This window comes from Alexandromys fortis, unplaced genomic scaffold (assembly GCF_014885135.2).
Source record: "Alexandromys fortis isolate MF-2015 unplaced genomic scaffold, M_Fortis_MF-2015_v1.1 scaffold_79, whole genome shotgun sequence".
Lineage (NCBI taxonomy): Eukaryota > Metazoa > Chordata > Mammalia > Rodentia > Cricetidae > Alexandromys > Alexandromys fortis.
Window position 1 is genome coordinate 6,639,173 of NW_026067964.1, and position 21,496 is coordinate 6,660,668.

Here is a 21,496-nt window from a genome sequence, read left to right on the forward strand (position 1 = left end):
AGTACTGTTCTTTCGAGGTCTTTGCGTTGAATCTGTAGATTGCTTTTAGTAAGATTGCCATTTTTAGTATGTTAATTCTGCCTACCCAGGAGCATGGGAGATCTTTCCACTTTCTGGTGTCTTTTTCAATTTCTTTCTTCAAAGATTTAAAGTTCTTGTCATATAAGTCTTCCACTTGTTTGGGTAGAGTTACTCTGAGATATTTTATGCTATTTGTGGCTATTGTGAAGGATGTTGATTCTCTGATTTCTTCCTCGGCCATTTTATCATCTGTGTACATGAGGGCTACTGATTTTTTTAAATTAATCTTGTATCCTGTTATATTGCTAAAAGTGTTTCTGAGTTGTCGAAGTTCCTTGGTAGAATTTTTGGGATCACTTATGTAAACTATCATATCAGCAAATAGTGAGAGTGACTTCTTCTTTTCCAATTTGTGTCCCCTTGATCTCCCTTTGGTGTCGTATTGCTCTAGTGAAGGGGAGGTGCAGGGAAAGATGACTGGTCCAGAGACTGCTCTCTGAAGATGACATAACTAGCACATTTTACATGCTTTGCCTTTATCTCTGGAAATTCATTATGTAATTGAAATTTATTTTATCCGTGATTTGCTCTATATTCACCTATAGTTAAAGCATAATTTTGTGTTATGAGAGACTTTGTAAACATTTATTACTAAAAACAATTGGATTCTATAAACATTTCTCAGTGTTAACTCCCCGTTTATTTCAGGTAGTCTCAGTTTAGCAGCTCTAGTCCTCAAAGATCTTCTTGGATGTCTATCTCAGCTCTTTCTGGCAGTTGTAGAATCTTTCGGTGTCGGGCACCATTGTCTAGTGAACATTGTGTGTGTGTGTGTGTGTACACACACCTTAGATGGCCTCATTTACCCTTAGGGTTTTATAAATGTTCTCTTTGTGTTGTTGATGTCCAGATTTATATCTCTGGCCGTGACCTTTGCAAAATTAATTCCAGTGCACACAAAAGTAAATCCTAGATATTTTCCTTTTTGAAGTCCCCCTCAAATTAAGGGTGCTAAATACCAGGTAATTAAATTTTACTTCAGTTTTATGTTATTATGTTAATTTGGTTCTTGCATTGCTTTGGGAATATGACTTGTTTTATTTTAACTTTCAAAATTCATTAATGATTTTCAGTGATTTGATACCTGATGATTTTTATTTTATACCTGATGGGTGAGTTAGGTTTACCTGTTTTTCATTTAATATGTACAGGTGTTTTGCCTGCATGTTCATTTGTATATCACATGTGTGCCTGGTACCCATAGAAGCCAGAAGAGGGTATCAGATCCCCTGGGACTGGAGTTACAGATAGTTGTGAATCACCCATGTGTGTTGGGGATTGAATCTGGTTCCTCTAGAAGAGCAGCCAGTACTCTTAACTACTTTTTGAGGCAGGTGCTTTCTATGTAGCCCTGACTGTCCTGAAACGTACCATGTGTAGACCAGACTAGCAATGAACTCAAGAGATAGGCTGCCTCTCCTAGGCTTAAAGGTGTGTGCCAACACTCTAGTTTTTCATTATATAACAGCATTTTTAACTTTCTTTCCCTCATGCTTCAGCCTTCTAAGAGCTAGAGTTATAGACATGGGCCACCATACCCTGCTTAAATGTTTCTTGTTAGTTTTTTTTTAGTCAATCTTCTGAATTTGATAAAGCAGGATTGTGTGTATACATGATCTGTTTCTGTTCATTTTGTTGTTTCACCTTTGTTGTTTGTGACCAGGTCACAAACTACATAGCTAGTTTTTAATTATTTTTATCTTAACGGGATAGATGCTTGCTTAGGATATGCCAGGCCTTAGTACTTGAAAAATGAAAACAATAAATAAGGAAAATTTATTTAGAGTCCTTTCAGTATGTACATGGGTATACTTTTTACAATATCACCAATCATAAAATCTCTTTTTAATATTTAATGGATTTTAAAATTAATCACTGTACAAGTAATTGTTAACCTTAAATATTATTATTGTGCGAAAATTAATTGCTCATTATCTCAACACTTAGAAATGACCAAACTCTTTGTGTATTGTTACTGTATATGTAAAAGGGAATGGGAGGGTGGAAGAAGGTAGAAAGGGAAGGATGGAGGGAAGATTCACAGGTCATCATTATTAAGTTACTCTGTAAGTATCACTAGTGTCTCTTCTAGAGCAGGATACAAGTTGTGTTTTTTATTTTAGCACCAAGCCTGACTAGTTCCTGGCACATAATATTCATTAAATGTTTGAAGAATAAGTAAAAAGATTTTTTTTCCCTTTTTCTCTCTGAAGATTTCCATGGAGAATGATTATCTGGGACCTCGAAGAATTGAGAGTCTACAAAAAGAAGACGCTGACTGGCAGCGGAAAGCTCACATGGCTGTGTTGTCTATCCAGGATCTCACTGTCAAGTATTTTGAAATAACAGCTAAAGCACAGAAAGGTAAGTTTTTCAGTAAGATTCCTTAGGCATTTTTTGATGATCAATAGTTTATTATGTTTAGAATAATTATATAGAGTTGGATATGCACCCCAGCACAGAGTAACTATTATTAGCAAGGCAAGGTCTCCTTTCAGTTCCTTTTAAGCACGTGTCTACCCTATGCATTCTGTAAATCAATAGAAAAACTAGAGAGTACTGCTGTTGGAGGAGCCACCAGAGAAGACTTCTCAGACATGGGTTGAAGTTTTTTTTTAGCTGGCTGTCAACATTACTGGGTATTGGGGATCCCAGTGTAGTCCTGAACCATTTTTAGAGGGAGCTTTTAAGCATAGAATCTGTGTTCTGGGTTGACATACTTGAGATGTGGAACCACAGAAGCCAAAAAGCAAGGTTAGTCCATTTAGAGATATTCTCAATATTAGGTACTTTGGATTGAGTCTTTGTTTTCACTTTGGCAGGTGGTACTGTTTGCATGCTGAGTTTTATGGCATAAATAGTACTCTATCATAGACTCAGTTGTGCTAAAATCTGGGGGACTACTAAGGTCTAAGCCGGCCTTGTTTCAAGTACAGAAACAGACACAGTGAGATCATTTCATCTTGGATAGAGCCAGTGAATGGATAAACATAACCGAAGCAACTATCTATCTATACACACACACACACACACACACACACGAAGTTTTTAACAAAACTATACCTTAACAACTGTAAAATTTATCATACTTAAAACAGAATGTTTTCCCCCTTGTAGTAGTATACTCTACTTTATTGATCTTACAGTTGCTGTAATTTATGAGACAATTTTAAAAGATGACCAGAAATTTTAAAAAGAGAGAAATATATTTGATACAAAGCAGACAATAGGGATGTTTTGAGACCTTAAGATTGATGTTCAAGGAGATGCTGAGTTGAAAACTTTCAACTCTATTGTTAGTATGCCCATTCATGCTGCATTAAATAATAAAAAGGTTCTTCGTCTTGGAGTAGTTTAGTCTAAGAGTAAGCACAAACTTGAATTTCATTGCTAGTATTTTCTGTTACATCTGTAATTTGTTGTCTGTTGTGTGTGTGATATTTGTCTGTTGACTTTCCATAACAAAGGGTTTTTCTCCATATTTATTGAACAGTACAGAAAACATATGGAAAAAGAATGAATTTTTCTCTATAAACATTTTAGAGTTTTACAAGAGAAGTTTTACTGATATAAGATGACCCAAGATAGTATTCAAACTGCAAACATGTTATCAGCCTATCTCTATATGTTGCTTCCAACATTTATAGTGGATGTTTGTTTTCTTTTAAGGTTGAGAGCAACCTGTTGGCCACTTCTAGCAAATGATTACTACAACACACACATACATTATTTTGGGATAGGGACATGGAAGTGATATAGTAAAAGATCAAAGCTACATGTCAGGAGAGACTGCTAGTTCATTTCCCGACAGCCCGGCAGCTCAGTTCCTAAATAACCACACAAACTGTATTAATCAAATCACTGCTTGACCCATTAGCTCTAGCTTCTTATTGGCTAACTCTTACATCTTAATTTAACCCATTTCTATTAATCTGTGTATCGCCATGTGGATGTGGCTTACTGGCAAGGTTCTGACTTGTCTGCATATTCGCAGTTGCGGCTGTCTCACTAACTCTGCCTTCTTCCAAAATTCAGTTTAGTTCTTCCTGCCTAGCTCTATTCTGCCAAGCCACTGGCTGAAACAGCTTCTTTATTCATTAGCCAATAAAAGCAACACATACAGAAGGACTTCCCACGCCAGCTATATATTTAGCTTTTTTTACAATATGATTACATTGAAAATTGAAGGTATAGTAAAGGTGGGTTCATTTTTTTTTTTTTTTTTTGTTTTTTTGTTTTTCGAGACAGGGTTTCTCTGTGGTTTTGGAGCCTGTCCTGGAAATAGCTCTTGTAGACCAGGCTGGTCTGAACTCACAGAGATCCGCCTGCCTCTGCCTCCCGAGTGCTGGGATTAAAGGCGTGCGCCACCACCGCCCGGCGGTTCATTGTTTTTTTTAAGAGCAAGTTAGACAGGCTGAACAAATAATAAAATAGATTGAGCATATAGTCAAGGCGTGCTATTAACATGGTTGTAATTTTTGACAAAAATTCAGTTTTTGAAAATGAGATATTTCCAGGAAAAAGCTATTCCCTCACTTAAGATTCACCAAGAACAGCAGTGACTATAGCAACAAAGCTCAGAGAGACTAAGAAAAGGGAGCGCATCCTCTGCGGAAGCAAACTCCTTATCTCAGGTCAGGAACATAGGTGATTTTTAAAGACAAAGTCAAGAAATAGCAGTATTGTTGAAGTAAGCACCAGAGGCTTGAAGTATGCTGGCCGTATTTGAGCATCAGCTAGGAACGGGAGCAGTAGGCATAAGGAGCTGACTTACAATTATCTTTTAACGTGAACATAAATTATTATGAATTCATTTCTTCTTAAAGGAGTTGTGGAGGCAATGTCTACATAGCTCTCTGGTCTGTCTGAAATTCACTGTGTATACACAAAATTAAGAGGTTTACCTGCCTCTGCCTTCCGAGTGTTGTGATTAAAGGCGTGTAGCATTGCTCGAACTAACAGAGAATGTACATTTTTAGACTATAATTTAGAGACAGTAAACATAATTCATTGTGGGAATCAGTGAAATCTAGCACCTTCGTGTCTAGTAGTTTTGTGCCTTACTATCTCTGTTAAATTATTATTACCAGCTGTGTATGATCGGATGCGAGCAGATCAGAAGAAATTTGGCAAAGCATCGTGGGCAGCAGCTGCAGAACGCATGGAAAAACTCCAGTATGCAGTTTCTAAGGAGACTTTGCAAATGATGAGAGCTAAAGAGATTTGTCTGGAACAGAAGAAACATGCATTGAAAGAAGAGGTAACAGAAGCCGTCATTAAAATATATAAAATGTAAAACATTAGAATTTGTGTACATTAGTTTCTTAGTTTTGATAGAAATGTTTTTGATACATTTTTATATAACACTTTATAACACTGGTTATACTGCCAGTTTTATGCATCCGTGTGTGTGTTTATGCACGAGTGCAGATGTGGATGCACATGTTTGTATGTGATGCACAAAGGCAGTCAGCTGGGTGTTAGTCCTTAGTTGATGACCACTTCATTTTTTGAGAAAGAATCTTTTACTGCCCAGGAGTTGTCAGTTAGGTGGGGCAGGCCAGACCAAGGCTCCACCCTGTCCAGCACTTGGGTTTCAAATCCGTGCCACCGTACTCAGCATTTTTATGTGGGCTCCAGGGATTGGGTTCTTGCACAATATTTTAGTTTATTTCTGATGCTGTGATAAAATGTAGACCAACAGAAACTAGGGGGATTTATTTGGTTTATAACTTGAGGTCACAATCCATCCCTGAGGGCTGTCAAGACAGGAGGTTCACCCAGAAGCCATGGAGGAATGCTGCTTGCTTCCTTGTTCTCTCAGCGGTTCAGGCTCATATTCAGCTAGTTTGTTTAAATTGCCCAGGATGGCCAGGTGTAGTGACACACACCTTTAATCCTAGCACTCAGGAGGCAGAGGCAGGCAGATCTCTGAGTTTGAGGCCAGCCTGCTCTACAGAGTGAGTTCCAGCACAGCCAGGGCTATACAGAGAAACCCTGTCTTGAGGGTGGGGTGGCCACTGCTCAGGGAATAGTACAGGTAATTCCAGACTGTGTCAGGCTGACAGTTCATGATAACTAGGATACACGGCTCTCTTCCTATCTCAGTTACTTTTTATACCTGTGATAAGACACCATGAACAAGGCACCTTAAAATGAAGGGAGTTCAACTTTGGGCTCGTGGTTCCAGAAGATCACAGCCCCTGACCAATCACAGCAGGAGTACGGCAGCAGTCAAGCAGACATGGCACTGGAGCAGTAGCTGACGGCTCCCATTTCAGTCTAAAAAGGAGCATAAGACAGAGAAAGCCAATTGGGAATGGTGATAGTCATTTCCAGTGACACGTGTCCTCCAGCAAGGCCACACCTCCTAATCCTTCGCAAACAGGTTACAAACTGAGGACCAAGCATTCAAATATGATCCAGTGGAGCCGTTATCATTTAAACTACCATACTTTGTAGCCCATTATCATATCTTTTCTGTGAGATGTTTGTGATGGCACCCACTTCAAGATTGCCACCTGTAGAAGTTCTGGACACATGGTATCTTTCTTTGCCTAACAGTAGAAAGCTGTACACTAAGGAGCAAAAAGGTCAGTGGAACAAGGTCCAGTGGAACTTCGTTGTTTTTAAAAGATAAGGACTAAAAGTATGTTTTTGAAAATGAGGGCACTGAGTAGTAACTGCAGATTGAGGGTAGTATGGGAAGTAAACCCGATCTAGATGCCTACAGTCAGGCTTCATATAATCTTCTGTCAGTATTTAACAGGAAGAAGTGTAATCAAGGGCCATAACAGCATTGTTTGTCATAGTCAGAACCTGGAAACAACATTTTGTTGGTTTCTCATTTGATTTTAAAGTACTAAGTGAAACCAGGTGTGGTAAAGCATGCTCTTAATAGTTCTGGCACCTTCAAGGTAAGACAGGAGAGCTGAGTTCAGTTCATCCTCAGCTGCCTAACAAGTACAAGCCAGCCTCAGGCGCGATGAGTGATCCCATCTCCACATCTTCACATCTCATGGATTTGTCAGGCTGCACTCTCATGCCTGCTTCTGATAGTACAGATCAATTTTTTTAAAAAATTTTTTTGTATATGATTGTTTTACCTGTATGAATACCATATAGAGCTTGGTGCCCACAGATGCCAGAAGAAGGCATCTGATTCCCTGGAGTTGGTGTTATAGATGATTGTCTACCATGTGGGTCTACGAACCACATTGGCTCCTATCTTAACTGCAGAGCCATCTTTCCAGGCCGCTCTTTTTACATTTACATTTCTTATGAGTTGCTTTATCAGGGTTAGAGGGAGAGAGATGGATCAGTAGTTAAGAGAACAGACAGCCACAAAGGTGGCTAACCACTCTCTCTAACTACATTTCCAGGTGTTCCAGCACACTCTTCTGCCCCCCCTTGAGCACTACCTGCTTATGGCACAATGATAGACGTGCAGGCCAAAACACCATACAGATAAAAGTTTAAAGATTATATTTTTGTTTTTGTTTTGTATTTATATTTTGTATTTATATTTTGTTTTTGGGTTGAGCATACAAAAATGTTCCACAATGGCGTCATTAATTTTTTTTTTTAAATATAGGGTCTTACTATATAGACCAGGTTGCACTTGAACTTGATCTTCCTACTCTTGCCTATGTCTGTGTTGGGATTCCCAGTGATGCCAGCACTCTGAGCGTACTGACACTGCAGTAAGGCTTCTCTGCTGGATTGATAAACTCTGAACTGTACTCCAGAAAACAGTCTTCTTGTTAGCATATTAAATCATGATTTTTTTTCTTCCTCTTTTACATTTCTCCCCTTACGTGTCCTCTCTCACTCTGTTCTTTGGTAAAATTGGACTTGTTTGGGACAATTTGCACTTTGTATTCAGTCTCTGAAGGATGTCAACCCCATCCCATGTTCCCTGAGGCATTTCTACTGCAGTTTCCCTTTAATGAGCTTGTTCCTTCTTGTTATTGGCTATCTGGAGTGCTCTCAGAACCCCAGCCTTATTATTATTGCCTTGACATATACTTTGCCTTCCTCTCATTTGTGTTGACATGACCTGCTCTGGCAGTAGAGTGCCAAAGTTAAAGACTTCTGACCCCTAACATTAGAAAGTATGGCTTCTTTTAAATAGGCCTCCGGTGGTAAGAGGGAGAGGCTAAACCAGAGCTCTAGAGTTTGAGTCTGTGTGGTCATCTGTGGTTTAATAGTCTGTTTTTAAAGTCTTGCGTGATGTGTCTGAACTCTTCATGGGACTTTTAAAAATTGCTAGTTAGCAATTTTCCCAGGTTTATACTTGCTGTGTATATAATATAGGTGTTGTCTTTTATATATATTTAACTGCAGCGATGTGCAGTGTTGGTTTTTAATACCTTAATTTAAGGTGTCTGCATTACTCATAAGAAATGTAAATATTAGCCGGGCGATGGTGGCGCACGCCTTTAATCCCAGCACTCGGAGGCAGAGGCAGGTGGATCTCTGTGAGTTCGAGACCAGCCTGGTCTACAGAGCTAGTTCTAGGACAGGCTCCAAAGCCACAGCGAAACCCTGTCTCGAAAAACAAAAACAAAAGAAATGTAAATATTAAAATACATGTAAAATGTAAAATATTAAGCCCATCCCAGACAAATGCTTTTCCCCTGCAGGCAACACACAGCCTATTTGAGTAAGGGAAGATCTGTGTTTCTGTGTGTGTTTGTTGAGATAATGTCCTACTTTAGCCTTGGAATTTGCCTTGCAGAATAGGCTGGCTTCTTGAGTGCTGAGTTTTATTCTTAAAAATATCAGTACTGCATTTTAAATTGGGAAGAGACAAAAGAAAGGACCAAGTGATTCAGTTCTAAAACATTTATGTTGTCTAAGGAAAATACAGAAGTAGAAAAATATCTGTTGGAAAATAAAATTATTGTTAATCATAAACAAGTCATTATATTTATTTACTTGGGTTATTTTAATTTCTTTGTATTAAATTAAGTCATAAGATTAAAATTAAAAACTAATACAATTAGGAATACTTTTCACAAGATTAATGATGAACTTGAAATTTTTAACATTAATACTTAGATATTACTGATCTCTTAAGCAGTGCTGTATTTGGCATTTGAATTTTATTCACATTTAAGGTTGTGGTGGTTTGTATAAGAATAGCCCTGTAGGCTCATATTTCAATGCTTAGTCCTCAGGACATTGTGCTCCTTGAGAAACATTAGGAGGCCTTGTTGGAGTAGGTGTGGCCTTGTTGGAAGAAGTTTGCCATTGGATGTGAGCTTTGAGGTTTCAAAAACCCAGGCCAGGCCCAGTGACTCTCTCTTCCTGCTGCCTGTGGGCCCAGATGTAGAACTCTCAGTTACTTCTCCACGTCTGCCTGCCTGCTGCCCTCCTCTTGCCATGATGTATTCAACCCCGAAACTGTAAGCTAGTTCCAGTTAAATGCTTTCTTTTATGAGAGTTGCTGTAGTCCTGGTGTCTCTTCACACCAATAGAACATTGACTAAGGCAAAGATCAAACAGTTTCTTATGATTTGACTCTATCATTAGAAGATATTATAGTTAAGGTGCCATCATGAAACCAGTCAGAAAGCATAGCTGCAGCTCAGTTGTCAATGTACTTTTGTCTGCTGTTTAGCAGAAGATGAATAAGAAAACTCCCAAAAGGATCCTAACTTTGTGTAAAAGTCTGCTTATTAGCATTTTTTCTTTTACTACAGAGAGTTTAAACCATTGCTTCTGTTGATTCCTGAGCTGTTTCTGTGAATAGCAGTGTAAACAGCTAGCGTGTTGAGTTGACTATAGTATGCCAATTCTAAGGCCAACTCATTTATTTCTTTTGGCTTTTTCCTATAAGCACGTAGGCAAATTCTTCTTAAGTTTATATTTTCCCTAATTTCAGTTTTACTTTAATACATGTAATACTGCACATTATGGTATGTGTGTATTTAAGATCTCAGTGTATTGTCTACTAGAACATCCTGCAATGAAAAAGTCACATTAAATTAAAATTTAAAACAAACACTTGGAGCTAGTAGCTGCCATGCAGAACAGAACAACTCTGTGGGTCTTAATTCTGCAAGCTTATTCCTTACTTCTTTATAAAAGGTAAGCCAGATGGTGTTGACGCATGACTTTAATCCCAACACTCAGGAGGCAGAGGTAGGCGGATCTCTGTGAGTTTGAGGCCAGCCTGGTCTATAAGAGTGAGTTCCAGGACAGCCAGGGCTGTTACACAGAGAAACCCTGTCCTGAAAAAACAAAAATGAAAAAAGAAATATAAAAGTAGTGTCTAGTCTCTGGGTGTCATGATCCCACGAGTTTGTATATGTGAAACATTTATCATAATGCCCAGCATAGAAAGAGAGCATAATATTAACTAGTACTATTTTAATTCTGATAGGCATCTTGTGTAAGTATTATGAAAGGGACTACAAAGAGCAGGAGCCTTAGATGTGTGCACAGCCCAAGCAATACATGGGAAATTGGGGTCATTTCTTAGGCAAGAAGGCTGAGTTTGTAATGTTTTTCCCTCGTTTAGTCCTGGGGATCAAACCCTGGGTCTCATATGCAGGGCAAGTACTCTATCACCGAGAACCAAAGAAAAAAGAGAAAGGGGACCTCCTAAATATAAAGAAAACAAACAAAACAAAGCAAACCCAAAAATTCAAATCAGTAGTAAATCATAAAGTGAAAAAAGTTTTAATGTAACTTAACACAAAGCAAACTTTTAATGACTATACCATAGTTCATTCATATTTAGGGTATCAGTGTATTATCATCGTCCCGACACAAGTCTCAGGGGTTTCTCTTCTCAGTTCAGAAACAGATGCTGAGTTACAGCGTCCCCTTGCCACAATAAACACACAGATGTTTATCATTACAGCAGAGTGGGAGAAACCAATTACTTTTCCAGAATACACACGTCAAGGTTTTATTATATTTTGATTTATATTACTTTAATCCCACCCCCCCCCACACACACACACAACACTTGAGACAGAGTTTTTCTATTTAGTCCTGGCTGTCCTGGGACTCATTCTGTAGACCAGTCTGGCCTTGAACTCACCTGCCTGCCTCAGCGTGCGGCACTATGCCTGGCTCTATTTAATTTTTTTGCTATCCAGCTTAGATATTCACAGGAGCTACCCAACAAAAGGAAGTTATTTTTTTTAATTCTTTTCAATTTATTTATTTTTATGCATATGAGTATTTAGTCTGCATGCTTGTCTGTGTATCATGACCATGACAAATATCTGTGTAGTTCAGAAGAAAGTGTCAGAACTCTGAAGACTGGAGTTACAAACAGGTGTGAGCTGTCATGTGGGTGCTGGGAATTGAACCCAAGTCCTCTGGAGAATAGTAGGTGCTCTTAACCCTTGAGCCATTTCTCCAGCCCCAGGGGAATTAAAAAGATAAGGTTATTATTGGATTAAGTGTGTATATATGTGACTGTGAGTATGTGCTTGTGAGTACTGGGGCCTGTGGAGTCGGGAGGGCCTGCGCCTGACCCCTGGTTTAAGAGGAGTGAGTTGTGGGCGCCTGATGTGGGGGCTGAAAGCCTGGAACAGCATGTGCTTTAAACTGCTGAGCCATATTTCTATCTCCTTCCCTAATGGGAAAATTTCTGTATTTTAGGCCCTTCCTTATTTCTTTATGTATATTATCATCTAAGTTTCAGAAACATTCCTGAAATCATTGAGGATGTGTTCCATCATTGAGGAATTCCAGTTATGTCGGGATTTTAGAAGATAATGTTCAGAGCAGCTAACTTCCACGAAGCTGTTGATTTCATGGTGATAAAACATGTTACATTAAATGGAAAAATAAGAATTACATGTGGTTTAATATAAAATCAGATTGTTTTGCTACAAATGCATTCTGAGATTAGATTTGACATCAAAGACAGAATGAAATGTTAAGTTCTCAAAGTTTTGTGGAATGTGGAGTTAGACAATCCTACTTGCTTGTACTGTCATTTTCTTGTACTCCATATACCCAGATGTATAGCTGTCATTGGCAGAATCTATATTTCTCCACTAGAGCCTCTAACATCTCCAGTTTTTCCTTGTTTTTTACCCTTCCCATGTTGAGGGTTTGCCCTTTTGTGTCTATTGATTGTTGATTACTTAATAGCTTGTTTATGAAATTTATTGAAAGATTTAACCAGACTTAATTCATGGAGTTATTTTTATTATTTTTGGAAACAGGGTCTCACTATTCATCGCTGGTTGTCCTGAAACTTAATGGTGTAGACCAGGCTGGCTTCAGACTCAACAAAGTTCTTCCTGCCTCTGCTTCCTTTCTGTGGGCGCCATCATGCCTGGCTGGGGTTATTTTTCAATGTGTACTGCTAAACCTAACCATTTCTTTTTCTGTCTTACTAAATGTATTTGACATTAGGCAGTAAGAATTAGGCTCAAAGGTTAAAAGCATTGACTGCTTTACCAGAGGACCTGAGTTCAGTTCCTAGCACCTACATGATGGCTCACAACCATCTTTAATGAGGGCTGATCTCCTGCATGCAGGCAAACCTGAAAATAGAACACTGTATACACAATTAATAAATAAATCTTTTTTAAAAAGGAAAAGCATTCTAGTCACTGGGTAATCTGTACAAATATCTAGATTATAAAGCAAAATCCTTTATATGTAATATACATATATATTTGTAATATTTTATATCCCAGCTGCTGTTTCCTTCCTCCTTTCCACCCAGTCCCTCCCCCAACTGGTTTCTGTTCCCGCCTTCCAATCCACTCTTCTCTTTCTTCGTAGGAAAGGGCAGTTCTCCTGTAGGTATCAACAAAGCATGACATATCAAGTTGTAGTAAGACTCAGTACTTCCTCATGTATTAAGACTGATCAAGATGACCCTGTATTAGGAGTAGGGTCCCAAAAGTCAGTAAACGTTGGAGACAGCCCCTGTTCACACTATTAGGAGTCCCATAAGAGACCAAACTACACAACTCCAACATATATGCAAAGTCCCATGCAGACTTCCTGGTTGTCAGTTCAGTCTCTGTGAGCCCCTATGAGTCCAGGTTATTTAGTTCTATGAGTTTTCTTGTGTCCAGAGGGTGTCCTCGAACCCTCTGGCTCCTAAAATCCTTTCCCCAAGCTCCACCTAATACTTGGCTATATATCTGCATCTCTTTCCTTCAGTTGTTGGATGAAGCCTCTCTGAAAATTGGGCTAGGCACCAATCTGGTCATAGGAGATGGCCAGTTCAGGCTACATATCTGCTATTGCTTGGAGTCTTAGTTGGGGTCATCCTTGTAAATTCCTGGAGGTTTCCTTGTACCAGATTTTTACCTTACCCCCTTCCAGTAATCTCTTTCAGTACTCTCCTGTCCACCCTTCCACCTGCTTGCTCACGTTCCCATCCCCACCTGCCCTCAGTCAACTCACAAAATCAATTCTATTTTCTATTTCTAGGGAGATCCATGTGTCCCCCATGAACTCTCCTTGTTGCCTAGTCTCTCTGTGTCTATGGATTGTAGCATAGTTATCCTCTATTTTATAGCTAGTATCTACTTGTGAGTAAGTACATACCTTGGTTGCCTCACTCAGGATGATTTTTTTTTTTCTAGTTTATCCATTTGCTTTCAGATTTTCTGGTATCCTTGTTTTTAACAGCTGAGTAATATTCCATTATGTAAATATACTACATTTTCTTTATCCATTCTTCAGTTGAGGGACATGTAAGTTGTTTCTAGGTTCTATTACAAATAACGCTGCTATGAACATAGTTGAGGAATTGTCCTTATGGTATGAATGTGCATCCTTTGGGTGTATAGAACAGTACAGCTGGGTCTTGAGGGAGGTTGACTCCCAAAGTGACTGTATACGTTTACACTCCCACCAGCAGTGGAGGAGTGTTCCTTTTACTCCACATCCACTCCATTATGAGCTGTTGCTTGTGTTTTTGATCTTAGCCGTTTTGACAATCATAAGATGGAATCTCAGTCATTTTGATTTGCATACCCTTGATGGCTAAGTATGTTGAACATCTCCCTGTTTCTCAGCCAGCAAAATCTAAAATCTTGTTCAAAATATTCTTTTGTGCTCTTATGTGTCCATTACCTTCAAGACAAAAGGGACCATTCAACAGTAATATGGAGTCCCTGCCTTTCTGCCATAGGCTTTCCTAGAGCAGTGGTCTAGGAAAGTACTTCTGAACTGGGGACCCAAAGGATATCAGCCTCACATGAGTGAGGCTTTAAAAATTCCTTTCCTTCTTTCCCTCTGGCCTTTGGTAGTCACGTCTGCAAACACTTGAAGCCAGCGGTCACCTCTCCAGTGCTACCAGGATCTCCAGGCACATTGATGGCTATGGAACTGGACTTTTGGGGCAACTAAAGACACAACAGTCGTACTATATTCTAGAAGAAATGTTCTTAGAAGGATGCTTACAGTCTGATGTGCAAAGCCTAAGGAGCCCCTGGAAAAGCTGCATTTGCTTGAAGTAGTGTTGGGAAGCAGTTCTGAACCCTCCTTTCTCTGAATTTGATTTCTTCAAATAGCCCTCTTAAAGGGCCAGCCACACGAGCTCATACAAGACATTTACCACTTCAGAAGTATCCCCAGAAATTGTGGGATTCCAGTGTAGGCCCAATCTCAGGCCCTGATTTTATTTCTATTAAAGTTCTTTGTTACCAGAAATAACAGTGACCATCACCCATAGGTTGCAAGGACTTTTCTCATCTAAAGCAATTCTCTGAGACTGATCTACTTAAAACATACTCTCTTCACTCTCCATCCCCGCGGTGCGGAGTAACTGGTTTCTCCCAATCTGCTGTAATGATAAACAACTGTGTGTTTATTGTGGCAAGGGGAAACTCAGCATCTGTTTCTGAACTGAGAAGAGAAACCACTGAGATTTGTCAGGACGATGATAATACACTGATACCCTAAATATGAATGAACTATGGTATAGTCATTAAAAGTATGCTTTGTGTTAAGTTACATTAAAACTTTTTTCACTGTTTATGATTTACTACTGATTTGAAATTTTTGGGTTTACTTTGTTTTGTTTTCCTTATGTTTAGGAGGTGCCCTTTTTCTTTCTTCCTTGGTTCTATGTATATTTTGTAAAAGTATCACTGCCTCCCCACCACTTTATGATAGTGTAAGTGAACCTGAATAGTGATATGGTAGATGTAGACAGACTTTCATATCTGAGCTGTCAGCTGCTTTTTTTTTTATAACTTTTTAATTTTGAGATAAATGTCTCAACAAGTTGTCCTACTGACCCTGAACAAACTCTTTAGCAGGCTAGCCTAGTTGACAGTCTGCTGTCTTCAATTCCCAAGTAGCTCACATGTCAGACTTTAGGCCTGTGCTCTCCAAGCTAGCCTCAGACTACAGTGCCACACACAGCTTGTCGGAAGTCTTTACTCTTACCCCTCTGCCCCCGTTTTCTCCCTATTTCCAGCTATCCTGGAACTCGCCCTGTAAGCCTGAGATTAAAGGCATGCACCACCACCGTCTGGTACTCATTTTGGGATTTAGCTTATTGGATTAGTGTTAATATCTAGTTGACTTTCTTCACCAGTTAATAGCAGTGTTTTTATTTTTACTGCAGATGCAAAGTTTGCAGGGAGGTACAGAAGCTATAGCTCACTTGGATCAGCTTGAAGCTGATTACTATGATCTGCAGCTTCAGTTGTATGAAGTGCAGTTTGAAATCTTGAAGTGTGAAGAGTTACTTTTGACCGCACAACTGGAGAGCATCAAAAGACTTATATCAGGTATGGTGTGCATTTAACTACAGAGGTCCACAGAAGGTAGAGAATGTGGAGAAAGGACATGGACCTCAACTGTGTTTCTCCTAAGACTTAAAAAAATATGAACATAAATGTTTTGAAGGAGTCCTTGAACGTGAATGAACTCCGCAGTTCGGACTGCATGTTGGTTTTGAGTATTGTAGCACTTTGTTAAAGGAGCTTCATCTAGAATTAGAATTTCTGCACTTTTGCTGCGTAGAGTGGAAGAGTTGGGTCTGCATTTATTGAACACCTCCTGTATACCAGACACTGCTGAAAATTTTGCATAATTTAATCTGGGGTTTATTTCATCACCTTTTAATCACCATTTAATAAAGAACTCGTTCTGTGACAGAAAAAAGAGATGAAGTGGTATACTATGACACTTACGAAAGCATGGAGGCCATGCTGGAGAAGGAGGAGACGGTGGCATCTGTGCAAGCACAGAGGGAAGAGCTCCAGAAACTGCAGCAGAAGGCACGACAGCTAGAAGCAAGAAGGGGGCACGTCTCAGCCAAGAAAGCCTACCTCAGAAATAAAAAGGTAGTGAAACCTTGTTTTCATTCATTACTCCATCCTTGATCCATGTCTGATACTTCAAATTGTAAAATGATTTATCATCATTGCTTCCATTTTTAAAACTAAGTAGCCATTACCTACTCTCAGCTTCTTACATTAAACATTTTTATTTCTCTTAAAGTTGCCCTCTTACATCTATTCTTAACAGCCAGTGTTTGTGCCCCTCATGTTCTGGGGTGACTTACTAAAGGACACAGCTCCAGGATTCCCTGTAGCCCCCACTGAAAAGGCAGCTAAAATATTCTGATTGGTGATGCCAGTGTGCTTAGCCTTATTTAGTGAGGTTGGGATAAGAGAGTGGACTGAGGCACTGCTGTTAGGGTTAGACAGATCTTAATGGCCAGGTCTAACCCTGCGGAGATGTGGAGATTGCTTTTTAAGGAGGGAGGAGCTGGTCCTCATTAGCTCTCTGCTTCTCAGGAAAACGAGTCAGATAAACTTTTCCGTGGTCTTTATAAGTTTCATTTTAGTTAAAACACATTTTTATATTTTTCTAGGAAATTTGTATCGCAAAACACAATGAAAAGTTTCAGCAACGTTTTCAGAGTGAAGATGAATATAGAACCCATCACACAGCACAACTAGTAAGTGGGGACTCTTGGAGACTCGGAATGAAACCTTACATGTGTCTGAAAAGGGGTAAAAATTCAGAGTACGAGAACTGTGCCACTAGATGGTGGTGACTGAGTGCGTATGTTTGGATGAATGGACGAATGAGCTGATTTTAGGAGAAAAGGAATGGTGAGTACAAGAGTTCTTCAGTGCGCTCCTAGCTTCACCTCCAGCTTTCTGTTACCACTGAGTGTTAGCAGCAAGTCATTGTTGGCACATTATAGCTGGAGTTCTCTCCTGGGGTCGTGATGTCTGCTGTTATTCTCAGATGTAAAATGACACGAATCTGTGACTGAAAATCAAACAGGTTAGTTTCACGGCCCTCTGTTTGTTTGGAATATACACAATGTAGCATATTCAAGTTGACTTATTTCACTTAATAATGCACATTTAAGGTTTTGATTGTTGGACAGTAATGGTAAGATTAAATGTGCTAATTTAAACTTACTAACCTTAGCAATAAATGAGAGCTCTGTATGGTCAAACCCACTCCAGCTGTTGCTGTTGTCAGCAGTAGCTTTTCTAATGTGTATAGTAGTATCTTTATTGTTTCAGTTCACCTTTCTAAATGACATGGTGCTGAGCATGGTTTTTCTATGCTCATCTGCCACGTACTTTATCTTTTTTGGGGTTGTTCTGTTTTGATGGGGTTTCATGTAGAACATGACCTGTGTAGCTGAGCCTCCTGCCTCCTCCTCCCAGACTACAGAAACATATCACCACTCCGGCTTTTGTTCACGTTGAACCGAACTTTTCTTTTCTCACTGACTTTGAAGAGTTCTTTATCAGGTGTCTGTTGCTTATCCTCTCATTCTCTAAACAGTATCCTGTCCACAGCTTTTACTTTGAGCAATAACCAACTTACTAGTTATTGTTGTTTCTCATACCATGGTGTATCTCTTATTTTAAATACTGTGGGGGTTCTATGTGTCTCTGGCCTGTTGTGTGGTGAGTTGATGGAGGTGTAAGGTCAGTGTGTGCTCTCACTTTCGGCACACCCACTGCCTTCAGCACCATTGTATACAGTAAAATTCAATAAAAATAGATTACTATTTGTCTATGGAATTTAGAGGTTAATAAAACAGTCCCCAAACAGACCCAGGAGACAAAGCCTCCTGACCTTTGACTAAAGGGCAAAAGCAGCACAGCAAAACAAACTGTTAAAGCAATGGTCGATGAAGTAATTTATTTGTTCCTCAAAGAATTTTATGAGGAGATATAGAGGTTAAAAACAACCAAAACCAATAGGAATCTCAGAGATAAATGCTATCTTAAAATTTGGACAAACATCAGCATTAGGTAGAACACCTAATGAAGACAGATGAAAGCAGTAACGAAGTTTAAGTCATTCTAAAGCATTTATAACTCAGGGGAAATGAGAGTTGGCTTCAGGCATGCCCATTTTGAATCATCTTTAACAAATTTCATATGCAAACATACCTTCAGCACCCCATCATCATGCTATATAAGTTTACATTTTTTCGTGTTGGACCTTAGTGTAGAGCTATCCTTGGTGTATGCAGCTGCATGTGGCCCAGAAGCCCCAGGTTATGTATTCCCAGAGCCTTAGATTACAACTGACTGTCTCTCAAAGCCTGTTTTGAAGCTTAAGTTTATTAGAAAAAATAATGTTTATTAGAAATTCTTGGGTGGTATGTTGTTTAAAATGTAACTCCTAATAGATTAATTTTATTGTTTTAACAGTTTCCATAGAAACCATGCAAATTAAATATCCAGGTCTCAGGTAGTTTTATAACTAATAGTAACTCAAAAAATGAACTAAAGAAAGCACAAAGTTTACTTGCTGATGACTACCACCCCTGAGCAAATTTAAACAAGAAAATTGTGGTCAGAAGATAAGGTTTTTACTCATTAAAAGTATCCCTCACAGATACGGTGTGCAACTGTTGTTCTAGCACTTGACAGACAAAGGCAGGAAGATCACTGAAAAACTGAGACCACCATAAAATGAAATGAAAAACAGGCTGTTTTAAAACCAAAGCAATGGGGCCAGGCGATGGTGGCACACACCTTTAATCCCAGCAGAAACTTCAGCACTCAGTCCTAAATGACTGTCTTCATCAAAGCTCAGGAAATGAGGAGTCTGAAAGATTCTAAGCCAGAGGTTCTGATGACTCCAAGGAAAGTGTCTTCCAGTATAACAGGACTGGTAAGCTTACTAATTCATAGAGACTGTTGAGGCATGCACAAGACACAATTCAAGCCAGATGGGCTCCCAGAACTGGGGGGTGGGGGTGGATTTGGGTCCCACCGCTAACCAAGAAGTCACCTGCAATTGAGACCTTCTGGGAAAGGAAGAGTCATTTTCCAGTGGAGCCCCCTGGGTATGTCAGCCACACTCTCTGTCTTCTGACTGTGCCATATCCAATCCCTGTCCTCAGATTTTTCTTTTTTTAAAGGTTTTTTTGAGGCATGTTTTCTCTGTGTAGCTCCAACCAGCCTGGAACTTATAAGCTTTCTTTGTTGATCTTGTTTTTCAAGGCAGGGTTTCTCTGTATCAGTCCTGGCTGTCCTGGAATTCTCTTTGTAGAGCAGGCTGTCCTACAACTCACAGAGATCTGCCTGCCTCTGCCTCCCAAGTGCTGGGATTAAGGAATGGGCTACCACACCCAGCTCAGGTTCTTTTAAGAGTGCATTCTTGGCTGGCAAGATGATGCAGTGGGTAAAAGTGCTCGCTGTGAGTCTGACCTGATCCTACCTGTGCAAGGAACCTCAGATCCTCAGTGAAAGGAAAGAATTGACTAAACTTGTCTTCTGACCTCCTGGCATTGTGGTTATTCATCACCCCCAAAACAACCCCCCCCACACACACATACACATACATGCATTGTGACAATGAAAGCTGAATTTCTGTAGACTAAGTATTCCTAGTTACTTGCACCTAACTTTGCTGCTAACAGAGCCCAGTTTCCTGTGTTAGCATATAGCAGTCTCCCTCCAGCTCCTTCACAGGTGAACTGGTTTAGTTTTCTAGAGCTGAGTGATTTGACCAAAGCCCTTCAGATATTAACGGAGGAAACTGATGTACATTCCAGGTCTGCCACCTAGGGGCTGTGCTCTTAGAGACAGTACTTACCACGTTAGGTTCTAGGTTGTAAGCACTTACTTCCCCAAATACTTTGGCACTTCACGTCTCTCCATCTGGGATCTTCTTTGATTCTTTGAGACAGGGTTTCTCTGCAGCTTTGGATCCTGTCCTGGAACTTGCTCTGTAGGCTAGGCTGATCTACCTACCTGTCTCTGCCTCCCGAGTGCTGGGATTAAATGCATTCACAACCACCACCTGGCTCTTCACAACCACCATCCGGGATCTTTAGAAACTTGACTTTTATAGTATACCCGCTGACAGATCAGCCGTATGAATACTTCATTCTCCTGAACTCTGTGTGTCCATCTGACTCATTTAGAGATGTGGATTTGCAATGGAAGCTCCACCCAAGTCTCTTGGATACTGCAGGTTTTTTTCTAAGCATTTCACCACCAGTGTGTAGAAAACACTTACCTCTAAGCAGAGAAGAATTTGTGTATTCAACTCTCCAGTCATTGCTCCTCTACAGACTCGAGTCTGTTCTCTTGGGAATCCATGGTATGTATCTAAATATAGGATAATGCATGCACTCCCATATCCCAGGTGGTTGCCAGACGTACACTAGGCTGGGAAAGTTCCTTCATTTGACCTATTCACCTGGGCTGGAGGGTATAAATTTTAGATGTGGAACAGAAGTGTGTTGAGCAGGGGCAGAAAGTGGGACGTATTCTTAATTCACTGTTCTTAAGCAGCTCTGGGCTTTGATATCTAAGCCTGGAACTTTATATTTGTTTTTATTGTGGAGCTTAAAGCATGGTTCTCTTTGTTTTCCTAGCTGGAAACCTTGAAGATGATATATTGAGTCTGCATCTGAGATTTAGGAAGAGAGCCTGGCTTTTGTATTTAGTAGTAATTGACATGCAAGTGTGCTGTTTTTAATCATTCACAATTCCTTGTCCCTTGCCATAATCCATGTAACTAAAGTTTATTCAAGGATCTACTACCACTAAGAGGCAAAGTGTTATCAGGCCTCTCTGAAAGTGTGTGACAGTTCCACCCATCAGGAAGCATTCCCTAAGTCACCTTCCTTCCAATCAGTAATAAAAACACTGCTTCCACAGGAGACCACTTCCTACGTATAACCCCAGCAGCACAGACAGTAAGGGCCTCATTGAATAAATGGGACCTCCTGAGACTGAGAAGCTTCTGTAAAGCAAAGGACACTGTTGCTAAGACAGAAAGGCAACCCACTGACTGGGAGGAGATCTTCACCAACCCCGCAACTGACAAAGGTCTGATCTCCAAAATATATAAAGAACTCAAGAAACTAGACCGTAAAAGGCTAATCAACCCAATTATAAAATGGGGCACTGAGTTGAACAGAGATCTCTCAACAGAAGAAGTTCAAATGGCCAAAAGA

At 39.8% G+C, this 21,496-nt stretch overlaps 1 protein-coding gene across 2 annotated transcripts in view; it reads left to right on the top strand.

Moving 5' to 3' along the window:
• Jmy (junction mediating and regulatory protein, p53 cofactor) overlaps window positions 1-21,496 on the top strand; it is a 74,152-nt gene that overhangs the window by 36,701 nt on the left and 15,955 nt on the right. For both annotated transcript variants that reach the window (XM_050153790.1, XM_050153791.1), the window contains exons 3-7: window positions 2,295-2,445; window positions 5,172-5,341; window positions 15,656-15,821; window positions 16,192-16,379; window positions 16,913-16,999. In XM_050153790.1, coding sequence (XP_050009747.1) covers window positions 2,295-2,445; window positions 5,172-5,341; window positions 15,656-15,821; window positions 16,192-16,379; window positions 16,913-16,999 — 762 coding nt within the window. The remainder of the gene's footprint in view (window positions 1-2,294; window positions 2,446-5,171; window positions 5,342-15,655; window positions 15,822-16,191; window positions 16,380-16,912; window positions 17,000-21,496) is intronic.